General features: G+C 35.4%; 1 protein-coding gene across 6 annotated transcripts in view; it reads left to right on the top strand.

Annotated features, from left to right (window-relative positions):
* The window catches only part of ATM (Serine/Threonine-kinase ATM-like protein), a 533430-nt gene that overhangs the window by 271552 nt on the left and 244745 nt on the right, over positions 1-17133 (top strand). For 5 of the 6 annotated variants that reach the window (XM_089417581.1, XM_089417584.1, XM_089417582.1 and 2 more), the window contains 3 exons: positions 4502-4619; positions 4772-4895; positions 5799-5945. In XM_089417581.1, the coding sequence (XP_089273707.1) occupies positions 4502-4619; positions 4772-4895; positions 5799-5945 (389 nt within the window). The remainder of the gene's footprint in view (positions 1-4501; positions 4620-4771; positions 4896-5798; positions 5946-17133) is intronic. The other variant, XM_089417585.1, reaches the window with a different exon arrangement.

Raw genomic sequence — 17133 nt, forward strand, 5'->3', positions numbered from 1 at the left:
ATGTGGCCTTAAAGGGTATATTCGAGAAGAATTAAAACTATATAAACCCAAAACCATTGAAGAAGCTAGACATGCAATGATAATTATTGAGAGAAAACATAAGCTCAGAATGTCATCATTCAAGGAAGATGAAGACCAACAACGACACTCGGGAAAAAAAGGAACTAACAAATGTAGGCGTTGTGGAGACAAATGGACATGAGGGCACAGATTCCTTAACAAGAAATTATATACCTATGAAGTCGAGAAGGAATCAGACGCTTCAAGTAATGAGGCAAAAAAAAAGATTAAAAAGGAAAATAATTGTCGCAAATGTGGAGAAAACTAGATGCCAAGACATAAATGTGAAGACGCATCCCTGTGCTACTATAAAATTGTAGATGGGAAGCAAATTGAAGTACAAGAACATGATGAAGAAATCGTTGTCACACACAATAAAGATTCAAATTCCGAGGAACCGTCATTAGCTGCAATATTATGTGATTAAAAAAACCTTTATGGAAATAGTAACTCTCCCAGATATCAAGGACAACAAGCAACTGCAAAATAAGTTCTACCACATCTTTGAAGGAAGAGGAACCAATCTCCAAGAAGGAACATTAAGCTTATTACTCCATCAACAAACATGAGGAGATTATGTCCTAAAACACTAAGTTCAAGGGACTCATAAGAGGCAGAAATGTCAATATATTTATAGATTCTGGTAGTAGTCACAATTGCATAAACATCGATCTTGCTAAACAACTTGATCTTTGTATATGCCCAATCAAGGACTTGACCATGTCTGTCGCTACTGGGAAAAAAATCAAGAAAATAAGAGAATGTCTTAAAGTTTCAATCCAAATACAAGAACTAGAGCTACGAACAGATCTATTTTCCCTAGCACTCAAAGAAATGGATATATTTCTAGGTGCAGAATGGTTAAAACAACTAGGGAGCTATACTACAAACCTCGAAGAACAATTCATGGAGTTTAACTGGCAAGGATGACATTATAAATTGAATGGTATTAACTATGTTACCGGATCCGTCAACCCTGATGGCTGGATACGCGGATCCCCGGATCAGAGACGGATTCGGATCCGGATCCGTAGAGATCCGCCCATCTTCTCTCCGTTTGTAAATACCGTATGTCAGCAAAAATTTCTCTACGTGAGTAAAAAAACTGTAATTCAGCGCAAAATTTCTAAACAGAAATATCAACACAAGTCAATTCCGAATGTTAAGAAATGGGTTAAAAATCCCTTCGCGAAAATAAACTAGGGAGTTGTTGGACATCATAAAACTCTCCGTGGGTAAAAAACTGTAATTCAGCACAAAATTTCTAAACAGAAATATCAACGCAAGTCAATTTCGAATGTTAAGAAATGGATTAAAAATCCCTCCGCGAAAATAAATGAGGGAGTTGTTGGGTCATAAAATTTATTATTTTTAGATTGAAATGTATTATTTTTAATACAATATGTTATAAACTTTAATTCAAGTGAATGAATCTAATGATAAGAACGAGCGCATATGAAGTCCGAGAGGGAGTTGGCCAGCCACAATTTACTATTTCTATTTCTATGTTGACAGTATTATAGATCTTAATCCAAAGATATATTATAAACTTTATATTATTTAATACAAATACATATTATAAACTTTAATACATGCATCAAGATTATAATCTACTCATATTTATTTAGAAGATATTTTATTTAAAGTTTAAAATGTAAGTTTATATTTTAATAAATTTTAAAATTTATTTTCAAGTTTAAAAATAGTTTTTCTAAAATAAGTTTAATAATTTGCTTAATATAAATAACTATAACTAATAATTAATGTTTAAATATTTATAAATGATGCATTAATTATATTATGATTAACTTAATAATTATTTTTAAAATATTATATTAAATGTATATATTTAAAGATTTTCATATGTTTTTTTATTTTTATATAAATTTAATTAATATTTATAAATGATACCTTAGGAATTACTTATATAATAATTATTTATTGTATATAAAAATTACATATTTGAAGAATTAACATATGTTTTATTTTTATATTTATCAGTGTTGCACGAAGCGCCCCCCCCCCCCCCACACGGTTCCAAGCCCCGAAGCGCGTCCCGTACGGAAGCGCCTAGGAAGCTTGGCCGGAAGCGCCGCTTTGGCATTTTTAGACACTTCTTGCAAATTTGGAAGCGTTGTATGGAAGCGCCGCTTCCGAAGCGCCGAAGCGCGCTTCGTACGACGCTTCGGGCATCTGATGCGTGGCGCTTCCGAGGAGGAAGCGTACGCTTCCGTACGCTTCCAGAAAAGCTTCCGGAAAAGAGTTTAGAAAATCATTTTTTTTCAATTTTTTTTTTTAAATTTTAGGTGAGTTTGCTTGTTGGGGGTGGGTCCACCTTGGGTTAGGGTGACGAATAAAGGCAAAAAAAAATATAAATATAGCAGATGCTCCCTCATGGTAATGTTAAATTCTTAAAGTAAAAGTGACATTCTCCTTTATTTTTCATTTTCATCATTTTACTTAAATTTTTAACATTACCATGAAATGACTCAGGATGTTTGAGAGTGGTTCCAACCTCATTGGACTTCATATGGAGAAAATAGAATTTCATATCCTATTCAAAATTCAGCAGACTTAACAGTTTTCAGGAATTCAGGATCAATGGGATTGTGGCATTTCATTAGATTATATCAAGTATGAAGGTATGCGATTAGCATTTAATCAAGAGCACCAAACCCTATATGTACCCTAGTGTTGGTGGTGTTATTGTTGAACTCCTTTGTCACGCGGCATGCCCTTAGCAAAAAATTACCTTTCAATCAAGTCAAAATCATCGATCAAGCATGTTAAGCTTTTTCTACCATATTTTAAGTCTTGAATTAGGTAGTTTGATCAAAATTGGGCAATGTTGACTAATATCCCTAGACAATCGAGGTAGAGGCAAAGGCTAGACAAAAGGAGAAGAATCTAGATTCTAGATGGTTGATGCTCGAATAATTAATCATTAATGTACAATGGATGTTATATCTATCTTGATTTATGCAAAAATATGCATGTTTTCATGTCTTCTACAATTAATTTGGTATTTGGGATGTTTGTTTTGAGTATAAATGCAAAAATATATATATATATAGTAGACGCTTCCGCGGACGCTTCGCTTCCTAGATTTTTGGAAAATGACGCTTCGGCGTCCCCGCTTCCAAAAAACGCTTCCGCTTCGTGCAACATTGATATTTATATAAATTTTAAGTTTAAAAATTATAAAATATTTTATATTTGTTTGTACTTGCCGTTTCCGGATCTTGGCTTTTCAAAAAACTGGTGTATCCGAATCCAGATCCGGATCCGTATCCGGATCAGGATCTTGGTAACTTAGGGTATTAACACTCTCAGCTTCAAGGAAGGTATAAATACTCATTAAGATTTCGCCCACCAACGCAAAATGTCACTCCATAGCAACATGTTCAATTAGAAGAACCCCTTCTGGTTATGCTTTGAGGACAAAGCATCTTTAAGGGTGGTGGCAGTGTTATGAATGAAATATTCATAACAATATTAATTATATAAATAATATTTAATTAAATAAATAATTACATAATTATAAAAACATTATTGTGAAGAGGTAAAATAGTCATGGGACATGACTATTCATTCCTCATGGACTTTGCACTCCCTATATAGGCAAACCGCCACGAGGGTATTTTACACACTCAGATTTTATAAATATAAATAAATAGTTACTTACACAGAAATTACACATTAATTTATCTTCAATTAGTAAACACCAGTGAGCAAGAAGTCTTCGCTTCACAGATGGGGACATTACATTGCGGCAGAAATTTACATTAGAATCCAGATTCAAATTGAGCCATATCTTTTAGGTTTATTTTCTGTTTTAATAAATCTTGAATTAACAATTGAATATCATCATAAATCCAGATTTACACTAAGTCTCTTGAAACCGTTTTTTGAGTCATCTTTCTCCATCCAAGATTTGGAGTTAATGGACTCCCCCCTGAGTGGGTTATTGAGGTGACACCAGATGACCCTCCAAGTTGCCTTTAGGTCTTTACCTTGTGAGTGAGGATTTTGACACCTGGGTGAGGTCTTCAATGGTAGCAGGCTGATTCTGTCAGAGATTGCATTAAATTTTGTTTTGCCTCAAGGGTGGTGGTGGGACTATAATCCAAACTTTTGGCTCATTGGAGTTTAGGATCCTCCTGCCTGGATTCCTGGAGCCTGCAAAACTTAGATCATAATTTAATCACTGCTCCTGCCCTTTTTTGGATCATGGGTTGCAGTTGTCTATGCTTATCCCAAGATTGTTTTATATCGTGCAATTCCTCTTAGACACGCAAATATTGCTTTAGTGGCTATAAAATAAATGTGACCCATGCTCAGTCTATGCATTTTGACTTGAAGAAGTATTTTTTAAATCAAAAAACAGATTAAGTTGTTTTGTGCTTCAAACGATATTTTATTTCATGAACTCAATTTGCAGATAATGCTGTTCCTTTAGAAGATGCCTCCCTTTGGCAGACTCATGGGAAGACATTCGAGGAATGGATTTGCCAACTTGTTTATTCTCTCATGCATCACACAAATGATATAATTCTACGGTATGTGAATTTTCTTTTGCTTTGACAGGCTTTCTTGATGTCTCAACATTTGGTATTAAAATATGCATGGGTTATTGAACATTTATTTTGTACCTTGATGGTCGAAGAGTTTCGAAAGGTTCTTTGATTAATTATTTCTTTTTTGGTGACAGCTTGTGTCAAGACATAGTACTTCTGAAACCATCGCTTGCAGAACTTGTTTTTCCTCATGTCCTTGGAAATCTAGCTGGAAGAAGTGATGAAAGCTCCCAGATTTGCCAGGTTGTTTCAAACCAGGTTAGCAGTATTATTGTCACTTTAGTTCTAGATTGCATCCCATTGTTTTCAGTTTTATTATGAAATGGTGATTTATGTAATAAAGCTTTTGTGTGTTGGAGATGAAAGAGTGATTCTTTCTGCATATGATGCGAGTTTATGCTGTTTGTTTGGAATGCATTTATTTGTTGCCATTTGCATTTCATAGTATGTTTTCTGTTTTACAAAACTAAGTTTGATGAGAATACATGTACTGTTCGCGAGGATTATTTCAATACCCAGTTTGATATCAAGGAAATGATCTATAATTTATTGTTGGATGTCATTTTAGACTATTGTCCTGTTAAACATTGTTAAGCTACAGTTGTGTTTGTGAGATATCTTTGACACTGGTTGAAATTAAAATCATCCCTTTCTCAAAGTTGTATATTTTTATTGAGTATTCATCAAAAAATATATAACTACTTATTATTGTCAAACTAGACCTATTTTCTTAGACGCTTGTCCTAATTACTCAGATATGATAAACATTATATCTTAATTAGCTCAAGTATATATGTTTTTCCTTTCAATTCATGATGACAGTAACTCTTGAAATTTTGAATTCCTAATGTTAGTTTAAACATATGAAACAATCAAAGTCAAACTTCATTAATTGAGTCCTTGAACTCACAAAGTGGGCTTCACTTTATTTGTCATCATGATAGAAATTTATGTTCATGCTGTGAGCAACTTTTGTTTAGGATTGCATGTTTTTTCACACTAGGACATTGAGAGGACTTAATTGAATTTTTTGTTTGTGCTGTGAGCAAATTTTGTTGGTTTAAGAATGCATCTTTCGTCACACTTTTAGAAAATTACAAGCACGGAATGGTTAGGACTTAGGAGTTATATTATTGAGTGGGGGATGTGTATGTTGTACAGGTTGAAAAATATATTTTTATTGAATCCAATGAAACCTTAAGGTCAATTCAAGTGTTTTTGGATGCAATGAATGAGCTACGTCTTTGCTACGTTTTGGAGAAGGCAGGATCAACACTAGAGCCATCCAAAAGGAAAGAAACTTCAAAGGTAGATAAATGATATTTATTATGTGTATTTTAAATTTTTTTTTTTTTTTGGTTTTGTTCACTTGATTACTTTTCATAGTATTGCAAATGTTTGTTGAAAATATTTTATGGTTGTACATGCGAAGAACTCAATCTTATTTCTGTATATACAAAATTAAAAAAAGTATTTCTAGAAAATGTTTTTTCTTCTAGTCAAGAAATCACTTTGGCTTCTCCATGAAAGCGAGATGAATTCATGCATTTATACTTGAGTTTTACAGATTTCTCAATAAAAATTTGGTATATAGCATCAATACAAATTTTATATTTCTATTTATTCTTTCATTTGCTTCAAGGCCTCATGATTACGTATGTGGTATAGTACATGACATTGATGAGTCTTAGTCAAGAAAAATATTAATGCCCACGAGAACATTTATATGGTAAGTTCTATTGTTTTGGGTCATGAATGGATGTTGTGCTTGGCTTCACATGAATTGATCATACACAAATGCATTAATCTTTAATATAACCTTGAATTATGAGTTTTAGAGAAATTGAGGAATTAGAAATACATGCACAGGCTATTGATTTACACACTTGTATAAAACAAGAAACTGAACTATGTTTCTTATTACTATAATGACATGCAAGTAGAGGTTCATCACATGAAGTTATAGGCAGAAGATCCCAAAAAGGGCTCATAGAAAAGGATTGGTCCTTTCTGTGTCAGACTTGTATATAGCATCCAATCAATGATTGGGGAGCTCCGTAGTCAAAATTGTTGATACAACTTGGTTGTCAGGACTTACTAGAATACATAAAGACATGAAGAATAACTATATAATGTATATTTAGCACATAAATATATTAATACTATTTTTGTTGTAATGGCACTTTCTAGTGGAAAATTTTGTTTTGATGCTTAGCAACTATTCCCATTTTAGCAAAACATGTGTCTTCCTCAATTACAAAGGAAAGGTACGTGATGAACAAATATTGTAATGATGTTAGTGTTGAATGAAATCCTGACCAAGTGATATGTCATTTTGATTTATTAGATTACATTTAAGAAGGAATCACAGACTATAATTTAAGCAAGCAAGATCATTCAATGTTAAATATATGTGTAGTTTTGTACTATGTCATTATGTGTGTGGTGGGTTTCGAGACCATTAGAGACAAAATATGCAAATTTTTCTCATCCATATACCATGTAACAAAGTTTTCTTTGTTACATATTATTTTGACCCATCAAATATCAACAACAATATATTTTAAAACAATATTTGAAGTATTAATGTAACAACCCATCTATAAATATAAAGAATGCAAGCATAATAGCAGGTATACGGTACATGCATATGATAGCTACATATGCATGTGTCGCATACACCGCACTAGTATTTTATACTAAATTGATTATAAGTGCTAAATACCATGACACTTCTTTGAATAGAAGTTCTACTCATTCATCAATATTGCTTAATGTATGGGTAGATCTTAAAAGAGGACTATATATATTATATATTCCAGATTATTGATAAAAATTATATTAATAAATTAATAAAATAAATTTTAAAAAATATATAATTAATTAATTAAAAGGGATCTAAGTATAAAGTTATGATGTTATATTAAAAAAATATATATAATAAAATAATGTTATATATTAAAACATAATGTTTATAATATAATGTGATATATTAAATTATAATATGATATATACGATATAGTGTTATATTAAAGGAATATTCTAATAAAAGTATAGTATGATTTCAAAAACATAAATCATGTACATCCTCGACCTTAAAAGAGATAAGGGAGGGATACGTAAGAAAGTTTGTCATCAATAGGCTGAGCGGTGGGCTGCAGATGGAAGAGCGGCCACCGCCAAACAACAGAATAAAACCACGGGACATGGATTTGTGAAGGGGAGAAAAACGGAGCGAAGAATGGTGAAGGAGGAGGAAATCATCCACAGGAAGAGCTTGAGAGTTCTGAGGTTCTAGGCACGGGGGAACAATCGGCTTTTGTTAAGAAGTTTACTGGATTGAACAGCCAAGCTCTGCTCAGTTTGGCTGGGTGGATTCGGTCTTTCAGTAACTGTAGCAGCGCAGCCGAAGGCATCTTCAACTGCAGGAGTGTAGGTAGGTACCTCAACAGTTCCGTTAATTGATTTTGTCAGGCTTCAGGAAATTGTTACAGGTTCATGATAAATCCCTTACTGTTTTTCTTTGCATTTGTTTTTCGGTTCTTACATTTGATATTAGAGGGTAGGTTAAACCCTTTTGACCTTACCAGCCCTACGCATTGTGTAATTCTCTGTGAATTTTAATTCTGTTGAAATTGCTGCGTAGAGAGTCCAACCATGTTTTGAATCAAAACCTTTTGTGAGCTGGCTAGCACAAAGCTGCACAGCCTGTGAATCTAAACCCTTGGTCAATTCTTGAGAAGTTTCTGATGTAGACAACGCATCCGAAACCTCCTGTAACTGTGTACACAACTCTTCTGTGTAGTATAATCTGGCCTGTGCATACAATTCATCTGCCCTTAATCCACCCAGAAACTAAAAAAAAACTCTCAAAAAACGAAATAAAACGAAGAAGAAGAAAATCTGCATGGAGCGGTCACAAGGACGCCATCTGTAACAATAAATACGATTCTCATCAGCGGCAACGTCGGTAGATATTAGAAATGGGATCGGGAAACTATAAGAAATTTGGTAACAAAAACACAGGAAGAAACTCGCTAAATTGAGCAGAAAACACATAAAAGAACCGTGGTGCCTCCACACAGGGAAGAAGCGAAGCGAGACATGGTGCAACCTTGGTGTAGTCTCGTGGTGTTGTTGACCGGTGAGTCCGTTGTTTATTCCTGTGTTGACTGTGTTGAATGGTATTTATGCTGTGCATTGAATGGTATTGTTGATACTGCCTATGCAATGAAGCAAGGACCGAAAACTGTGACGAGTGAATGGCTTAGTGAAGACATTCATTATGAGATAAATTTTTAATGGAAGCCGATATTGTTATGAACCAGCTCAAGAAAAAGAAAAGATAGATCCAAGCCTTAGAATTCAGCCTTTTCAAGAGGGCAACCTCCTTTACATTACATAAATGAACAATTCTTGAATGATTCAAATGAAAAAACCTCCTTTCTATATATAGGAGTCTAAGGAGTCACAATATAACCCAGCCGACCTAACAATAATAATATAAAGCCACAAAAATAACAATAGAGGGATTCTATGGGGCACAGTAATAACAATATGGGGATAATAGGGGCACAACAATATTAATAAGGGATGAAACTACAATAGTAATGGGGTAATTACTAGTATTATAGGGACCCAACATGCCCCTCTCCTTCAAAAAAAGTGTTGTCCTCAACATTTGAGTAGTTCTGGATGCTTCTGTATAAAATTCTCATCCTCCCATGTGGAATCTTCAGCGGATAAGTTCTTCCACTTGATAAGATACTCTGAAATTGATCGATTTCGTAGCTGTCGAGTTCTTGTTTCTGTGACTGCTTCCGGTTAAAATATAATTTTTCCTTCCTCATCAAGTTCTAACAATATTGTTTGAACTGGGAGCTTGTCGCCTATAACCTTCTTTAAACATGAAACATGGAAAACTGGGTGCAATCGAGAAGCTGCAGGAAGCTCCAATTTGTATGCCATAGTACCAATCTTTTGCAACACCTTGTACGGACCATAATACTTTGGTGATAATTTATTATCCTTCTTAGCTTGCTTGAGGGACATTTGCTTATATGGTTGTAGCCGTAGGAATACCCAATCACCTACATCAAAACTTCTTTCGTTGCGATGTTGATCTGCTTGTTGTTTCATTCTATTCTGTGCCAACACGAGGCTATCCTTTAAGAGTTGGAGGACTTATTGTTGATGTTTGATGTGATGTTCCACTGCTTGAACCTTAGAATTTTCTCTTAAATATGATGTGATGGATGGTGGCTGATATCCATAAAGTGCCATAAATGGGGTCATTTTTGTTGCTGTATGGAAGGAAGTGTTATACCACCATTCAGCCAGAGGCAACCATTTGACCCATTGTGTCTGTTTATCTGATATAAAGCAACGAAGATATCCTTCCAAACATTTGTTTACTATCTTAGTTTGCCCATAAGATTGAGGATGATAAGATGAGCTATGAGCTAACTGAGTACCAAGACAAGAAAATAATTCTGTCCAAAAATATCCTGTGAAAATGGGATCTCTGTCACTTACAATAATCTTTTGGTTTCCATGTAGCTTTTGAATTGTTTCCATAAATGCAGTAGAAATCGTACTGGCTTTAAATGGATGTGATAATGCACAAAAGTGTGCATACTTGGTAAGTCTGTCAACTACCACCATGATGACACTCTTTCCCTCAGACTTGGGTAAACCTGTGATAAAATCCATTGAAACCTCCTCCCAACGTTGGCTTGGAATGGATAAAGGTTGTAATAGACCCGGTGTCTTAATTGTTTCAACTTTATTTTGTTGGCAAACCAAACATTCCGCCACAAATTTTTGAATATCTGATTTAAGGCCATCCCAAAAAAATTCCTTCTTAACCCTGTGGTAAGTTTTTAAAAATCCTGAGTGCCCTCCTAAGGGAGAAGTGTGCAATTCCATAAGAATCTTTTGTTTTAGTTGGGAATTCTTACAGAGGTATAAGCGATCTTTGTACCATAAAGAATCATTTTGCCAGCTAAATGTATCAGACGTATTGGAATCTTGTTGTAACTTTCGAATAAGTGCCCATACTTCTTCATCATTCTTCCATTCGTCCCTTGCTTCGTTTATCCAATCTGGTTGGATAATAGAAATGACGCACAACAATGCTTCTACATCCTCATCCTTTCTTGAGAGTGCATCTGCCACCACATTTTGCTTTCCTTTTTTGTAGATGATTTCAAAATCATAACCCAACATCTTTGTGACCCAATTTGTTGCTCTTCAGAGGATAATCTTTGTTCTAAAGAGTATTTAAGGCTATCATGATCCGTTTTTACCTTGAAGTGTCTTCCCATTAGGTAGGGTCGCCATTTCTTAAGTGCATGGAGTATTGCTAACATTTCCTTCTCATAAATAGCTTTGTGTAAAAACTTTCCCTTGATTGGACGACTTTCAAAAGCAATGGGTCTTTGATCTTGCATTAAAACAACACCAATTCCATTTCCTGAAGCATCGCATTCCACAATAAATGTTTTTGTGAAGTCTGGTGTAGCTAAGACCGGTGCTTGGCACATTGCCTCTTTAAGATGTTCGAAGGCCTTTGTTGCTTCTGGATTCCATGAAAATGCATATTTCTTCAATAATGTTGTTAGAGGTGCTGCTATTCTCCCATAATTCTTAACAAACTTGCAATAATACCCTGTCAACCCGAGAAATCCTCGCAGATGCTTTATGGATGTGGGGATTTTCCATTCCTTAATGGCTTTAATTTTGCTAGGGTCTACCTTAACTCCTTCATGAGATACAATATGACCCAGATATTCCACCTCTTGTACTGCAAAGAAACATTTGGATCTTTTTGCATATAATTGTTTCTCCTCCAATAGTTGTAGCACCTTGTCAACATGTTCAACATGATCCTTCCAAGACTTGCTGAAGATTAGTATATCATAAAAAAATACTAACACAAATTTTCTAAGGAATGGTTTGAAAAAGGAATTCATCGAACCTTGAAATGTTGAAGGTGCATTGGTAAGGCCAAAAGGCATGACCAAAAATTCATAATGACCCTCATGAGTTCTAAACGCTGTTTTCGGAATGTCTTCAGTCTTCATTCTAATTTGATGATATCCTGAACAAAGATCCAACTTGGTGAAGTAAATTGATCCATGCAATTCATTCAGTAATTCATCAATGATGGGAATGGAAAACTTATTTTTAATAGTGAGCTTGTTGAGCTCCCTATAATCCTGACACATGCACCATGATCCATCCTTCTTGTGCACTAATACTACTGGAGCAGAGAAAGAACTTTGACTCGGTTGAACTATACCAGCCTCTAGCATTTCTGCAACCATACATTCAATTTCACTCTTTTGGGCATAGGGATATCTGTACGGCCTGATGTTTGGAGGAACACTTCCTGGAATCAAATGAATAGCATGATCATGATCACGAATAGGTGGGAGACCTTTGGGAGTCTCAAATACCTTGGAATGATTGTCCAAGACTTTCTGGAGATCTGGAGAAATAGATGATTGCAATGTGGAAACATCTAGCAAACATAATTGTGCAATTACACCCCTTTGTTCATTTTTTAGAAGCTTTGTCATACCATTAGAGCTAATTATCTTTCCCGGTTTCCCTGCAATACCCCTTAATTCAACTTCCTTTCCTTCCACGGAAAATTTCATGAATAGTTCTTGAAAATTGAAAGTTATTGTACCCAAGGATTGTAGCCATTGTACTCCTAGTACAACATGAACACCTCCCATTGGAATGGAAAGCATTGGGCTAGTCAATACATATTCTCCCATCGATAGCTTGATATTATGTCACTTTCCAGAGCAATTTATTGTTCCTCCATTTGCAACCATCACTTGACACTCTGGTGCTGAGTATAAGAAGCAATTCAATTCTTTTGCTACCTTACAATGAATAAAATTGTGGGTACTTCCTGAATCAATCAACACTAGTACCTTTTTCTTCTGGATTTGTCCTTCTATCTTGATGGTTTGAGGAGTGGTAATTCCCGCCAATGCATTACAAGATATGGTCAGATTCATTTCTTCTTTATCTAGGCTTTGTTCCTGGAGTATATCCTCTTCTTTTGACCTTTCTTGCTCCTTTTCTTCTTCCTCTTCACAATCTATGTAGAATAATTTATTCTCAGCACACTTATGACCTTTAGTGTATTTTCTATCACAACTGTAACAAAGCCCTTTTGCTCTTTTTTCTTCCAATTGTTGTGGTGTCAACCTTATAGGTTGTGGAGGACTAGGAACAACAACACTTCCGTCCATATAGTTGTGAGTGGTGTGCTTCTTGGTTGCCATAATTTTGCTTTCCATTTTTCTTGCTAATCTGAATGCCTTCTCTAACGAATCAGGTTCCCAAAGGCGAATATCATGTTGGATATTATCCTTTAAAGACCCTATGAACACATCAATCCTATGCTCCTCTGGAATATTTTTTACCCTTATGTTCAATTTTTGGAACTCCTCAATGTGCTCCATTATTGAACCCTTTTGTTTGAGACTTATCAATTGGCTAAAAAAAGTGTTGCTTTTTGTATCCTCATAATGTGTTATCAATTCTTCCGTAAAAATTGCCCAAGTGATAAATTGTTTACGCGAGCAAAGCCATTGATACCATACAAACTGATTTGGTTCCAAATATAAAGTTGCAATACGTACCTTTTGTGTATTTTGCACATTATTGAGATCGAAAAATTGCTCCATTTGTAATATCCATGTTGCGGGATTCTTGCCATCAAACTTCCTCATATCGATTTTTGGAATATGGTGCGTCTTCGATCCAATATTAGAGTCTACGAAATCATGATTAACATTTCCTTTGTTTGCATCATGAGTTTCCTTTACTACCCTTTCACCATTGGTAAGTAATTCTTTAAGAAAATTTGTCAAATATATCTTTAAATCTGCCATGCCTGTCTTCGAATTTGTGTTCAAATCTATCTTAAAGTTGTCCATCTTAGCTTCCATGCCATTCATCTTAGCTTCCACGCCATTTATCTTAGGTTCTGTTAGCTTTTGTGACAGTGACATTTGTTGCACTTTGTTGGGTCCGTATAATACTAGTGATTACCCCATTACTATTGTAGTTATACCCCTTATTTATATTGTTGTGCCCCTATTACCCCCATATTGTTATTTCTGTGCCCCTTAGAATCCATCTATTGTTATTTTTGTGGCTTTATATTATTATTGTTAGGTCGGCTGGATTATATTGTTACTCCTTAGACTCCTATATATAGAAAGGAGGTTTTGTCATTTGTATCATCCAAGAATTGTTCATTTATGTAATGTAAAGGAGGTTGCCCCCTCGAAGAGGCTGAATTCTAAGGCGTTGATCTTTCTATTCTATCTTTTCTTGAGCTGGTTTCATAACATTTGGTATCAGAGCTTTTGGATTCTAGGCTTTCGCTGCTCCAAACAGGTCATCGTGGCATTTTCGCTATAACTTTTTTTCTGTGACGTTTCAGAAGTCGCAAAAAAAAACCGATTTGAGAAGACATCGCGCTGAACTTTGGGTCCGAATTTCAGAGCATTTAGCGCGATATTGTCGGAGATATGATCTGAGGAAGTTGGTCTTTTTGCAGACTCTTGAATTACATTCAAAACAGGTGACCTGGGGAAAATCGTCATAACTTTCTTTCTGAGCATCAGATTGAAATTTCGTAACAAGGTACAGAAAGAGGACGGACTTAGTTTTCTTGTATATATTTTTCAGAGTCAAAGGTTGGAACAGTGACACGTGGCACTTCCTACAAGTTCGCTCTACTGAACTAGTCTATAATCAGGTCACTGCGGGAGATTGTGCAAAACTCTTTCTTGGAGAATCCAATTTGGATTAGACTAGTGGCATTGGAAAGAGGACATAGAAGGCTACTACAGGTCACAGTTTCAGAACTGGATGATTCGAAATTACAGAGATACATCAGATTCAATATCAGGCTTCTACAAAGTAAAAAAAAGGTGTGTAGTTTTTTTTTTAATTTTTGCATAAGCTTGGTTTGAAGGAATTCAAAGGGCATAGTAAAGCATTATTATCGGTAACTGATGCCCCGAGGAAAGAAAATGCAAACACCTAGTAAGGAACCTGAAAGCTCTAGCATGACTCATGAAGAAGAGGAAGAAATGCTACATGATATATCAAAATTACAAGAACAAGTGCAACAAATGTCACACTCACAAAAGCTAACAGATGCTAAGATAAATGGCGTGGAATCTAAGATAAAGGGCATGGAAGCTAAAATGGATGATCCGAAGACAGATTTGAGGACAGATTTGAAGACAGACATGGCAGATTTGAAGACAGATTTGACAAATTTTCTACAAGAAATACTTACTAATGGTGAAAAGGTTGTAAAGGAAACTCATGATGTGAACAAAAGAAATGTTAATCATGATTCCATAGACTCTAATGTTGGATCGAAGACCCACCATGTTCCAAAAATCGATATGAGGAAGTTTGATGGCAAGGATCCCGCCACATGGATATTACAGATGGAGCAGTTCTTCGATCTCAATAATGTGCAAAACACACAAAAGGTACGTATGACAACTTTATATTTGGAACCAAATCAGTTTGTATGGTATCAATGGCTTTGCTCTCGTAAACAATTTATCACTTGGGCAATTTTTACGGAAGAATTGATAGCACATTATGAGGATACAAAAAGCAACACTTTTTTTAGCCAATTGATAAGTCTCAAACAAAAGGGTTCAATAATGGAGCACATTGAGGAGTTCCAAAAATTGAACATAAGGGTAAAAGATATTCCAGAGGAGCATAGGATTGATGTGTTCATAGGGTCTTTAAAGGATAATATCCAACATGATGTGCGCCTTTGGGAACCTGATTCATTAGAGAAGGCATTCAGGTTAGCAAGAAAAATGGAAAGCAAAATTATGGCAACTAGGAAGCATACCATTCACAACTATAAAGACGGAAGTGTTGTTGCCCATAGTCTTCCACAACCTACAAGGTTGACACCACAACAATTGGAAGAAAAAAGAGCAAAAGGGCTTTGTTACAATTGTGATAGCAAATACACAAAAGGTCATAAGTGTGCTGAGAAGAAATTATTCTACATAGATTGTGAAGAGGAAGAAGAAAAGGAGCAAGAAAGGTCAAAAGAAGAGGATATATTCCAGGAACAAAGCCTAGATGAAGAACAAATAAATCCGACCATATCTTGTAATGCATTGGCGGGAATTACCACTCCTCAAACCATCAAGATAGAAGGACAAATCAAGAAGAAAAAGGTAATAGTGTTGATTGATTCAGGAAGCACCCACAATTTTATTCATTGTAGGGTAGCAAAAGAATTGAATTGCTTCCTATATCCAGCACCAGAGTGTCAAGTGATGATTGCAAATGGAGGAACAATAAATTGTTCTGGAAAGTGCCATAATATCAAGCTATCCATGGGAGAATATGTATTGACTAGCCCAATGCTTTCCATTCCAATGGGAGGTGCTGATGTTGTACTAGGAGTCCAATGGCTACAATCCTTGGGTACAATAGCTTTTAATTTTCAAGAACTTTTCATGAAATTTTTTGTGGAAGGAAAGGAAGTTGAATTAAGGGGTATTGCAGGGAAACCAGGAAAGATAATCAGCTCTAATGGCATGACAAAGCTTCTAAAAAAGGAGCAAAGAGGTGTAATTGCACAATTATGTTTGCTAGATGTTTCCACATTGGAATCATCTATTTCTCCAGATCTCCAAAAAGTCCTGGACAATCATTCCAAGGTATTTGAGACTCCCAAAGGTCTCCCACCTATGCGTGATCATGATCATGCTATTCATCTGATTCCAGGAAGTGTTCCTCCAAACATCAGGCCGTACAGATATCCATATGTCCAAAAAAGTGAAATTGAACGTATGGTTGCAGAAATGCTAGAGGCTGGTATAATTCAACCGAGTCAAAGTTCTTTCTCAGCTCCAGTAGTATTGGTGCACAAGAAGGATGGATCATGGCGCATGTGTCCAGATTATAGGGAGCTCAACAAGCTCACTATTAAAGATAAGTTCCCCATTCCTGTCATTGATGAATTACTGGATGAATTGCATGGATCAATTTACTTCACCAAGTTGGATCTTCGTTCGGGATATCATCAAATCAGAATGAAGATTGAAGACATTCCGAAAACGACATTTAGAACTCATGAGGGTCATTATGAATTTTTGGTCATGCCTTTTGGCCTTACCAATGCACCTTCAACATTTCAAGGTTTATTTTCAAACCATTCCTTAGAAAATTTGTGTTGGTATTTTTTGATGATATACTAATCTACAGCAAGTCTTGGAAGGATCATGTTGAACATGTTGACAAGGTGCTACAACTATTGGAGGAGAAACAATTATATGCAAAAAGATCCAAATGTTTCTTTGGAGTCCAGGAGGTGGAATATTTGGGTCATATTGTATCTCATGAAGGAGTTAAGGTAGACCCTAGCAAAATTAAAGCCATTAAGGAATGGAAAATCCCCACATCC

The sequence above is a fragment of the Pinus tabuliformis genome, chromosome 3_2, assembly GCF_031772625.1.
Source record: "Pinus tabuliformis cultivar Carrire ecotype Pingquan chromosome 3_2, CPIR1, whole genome shotgun sequence".
Classification (NCBI taxonomy): Eukaryota; Viridiplantae; Streptophyta; class Pinopsida; order Pinales; family Pinaceae; genus Pinus; species Pinus tabuliformis.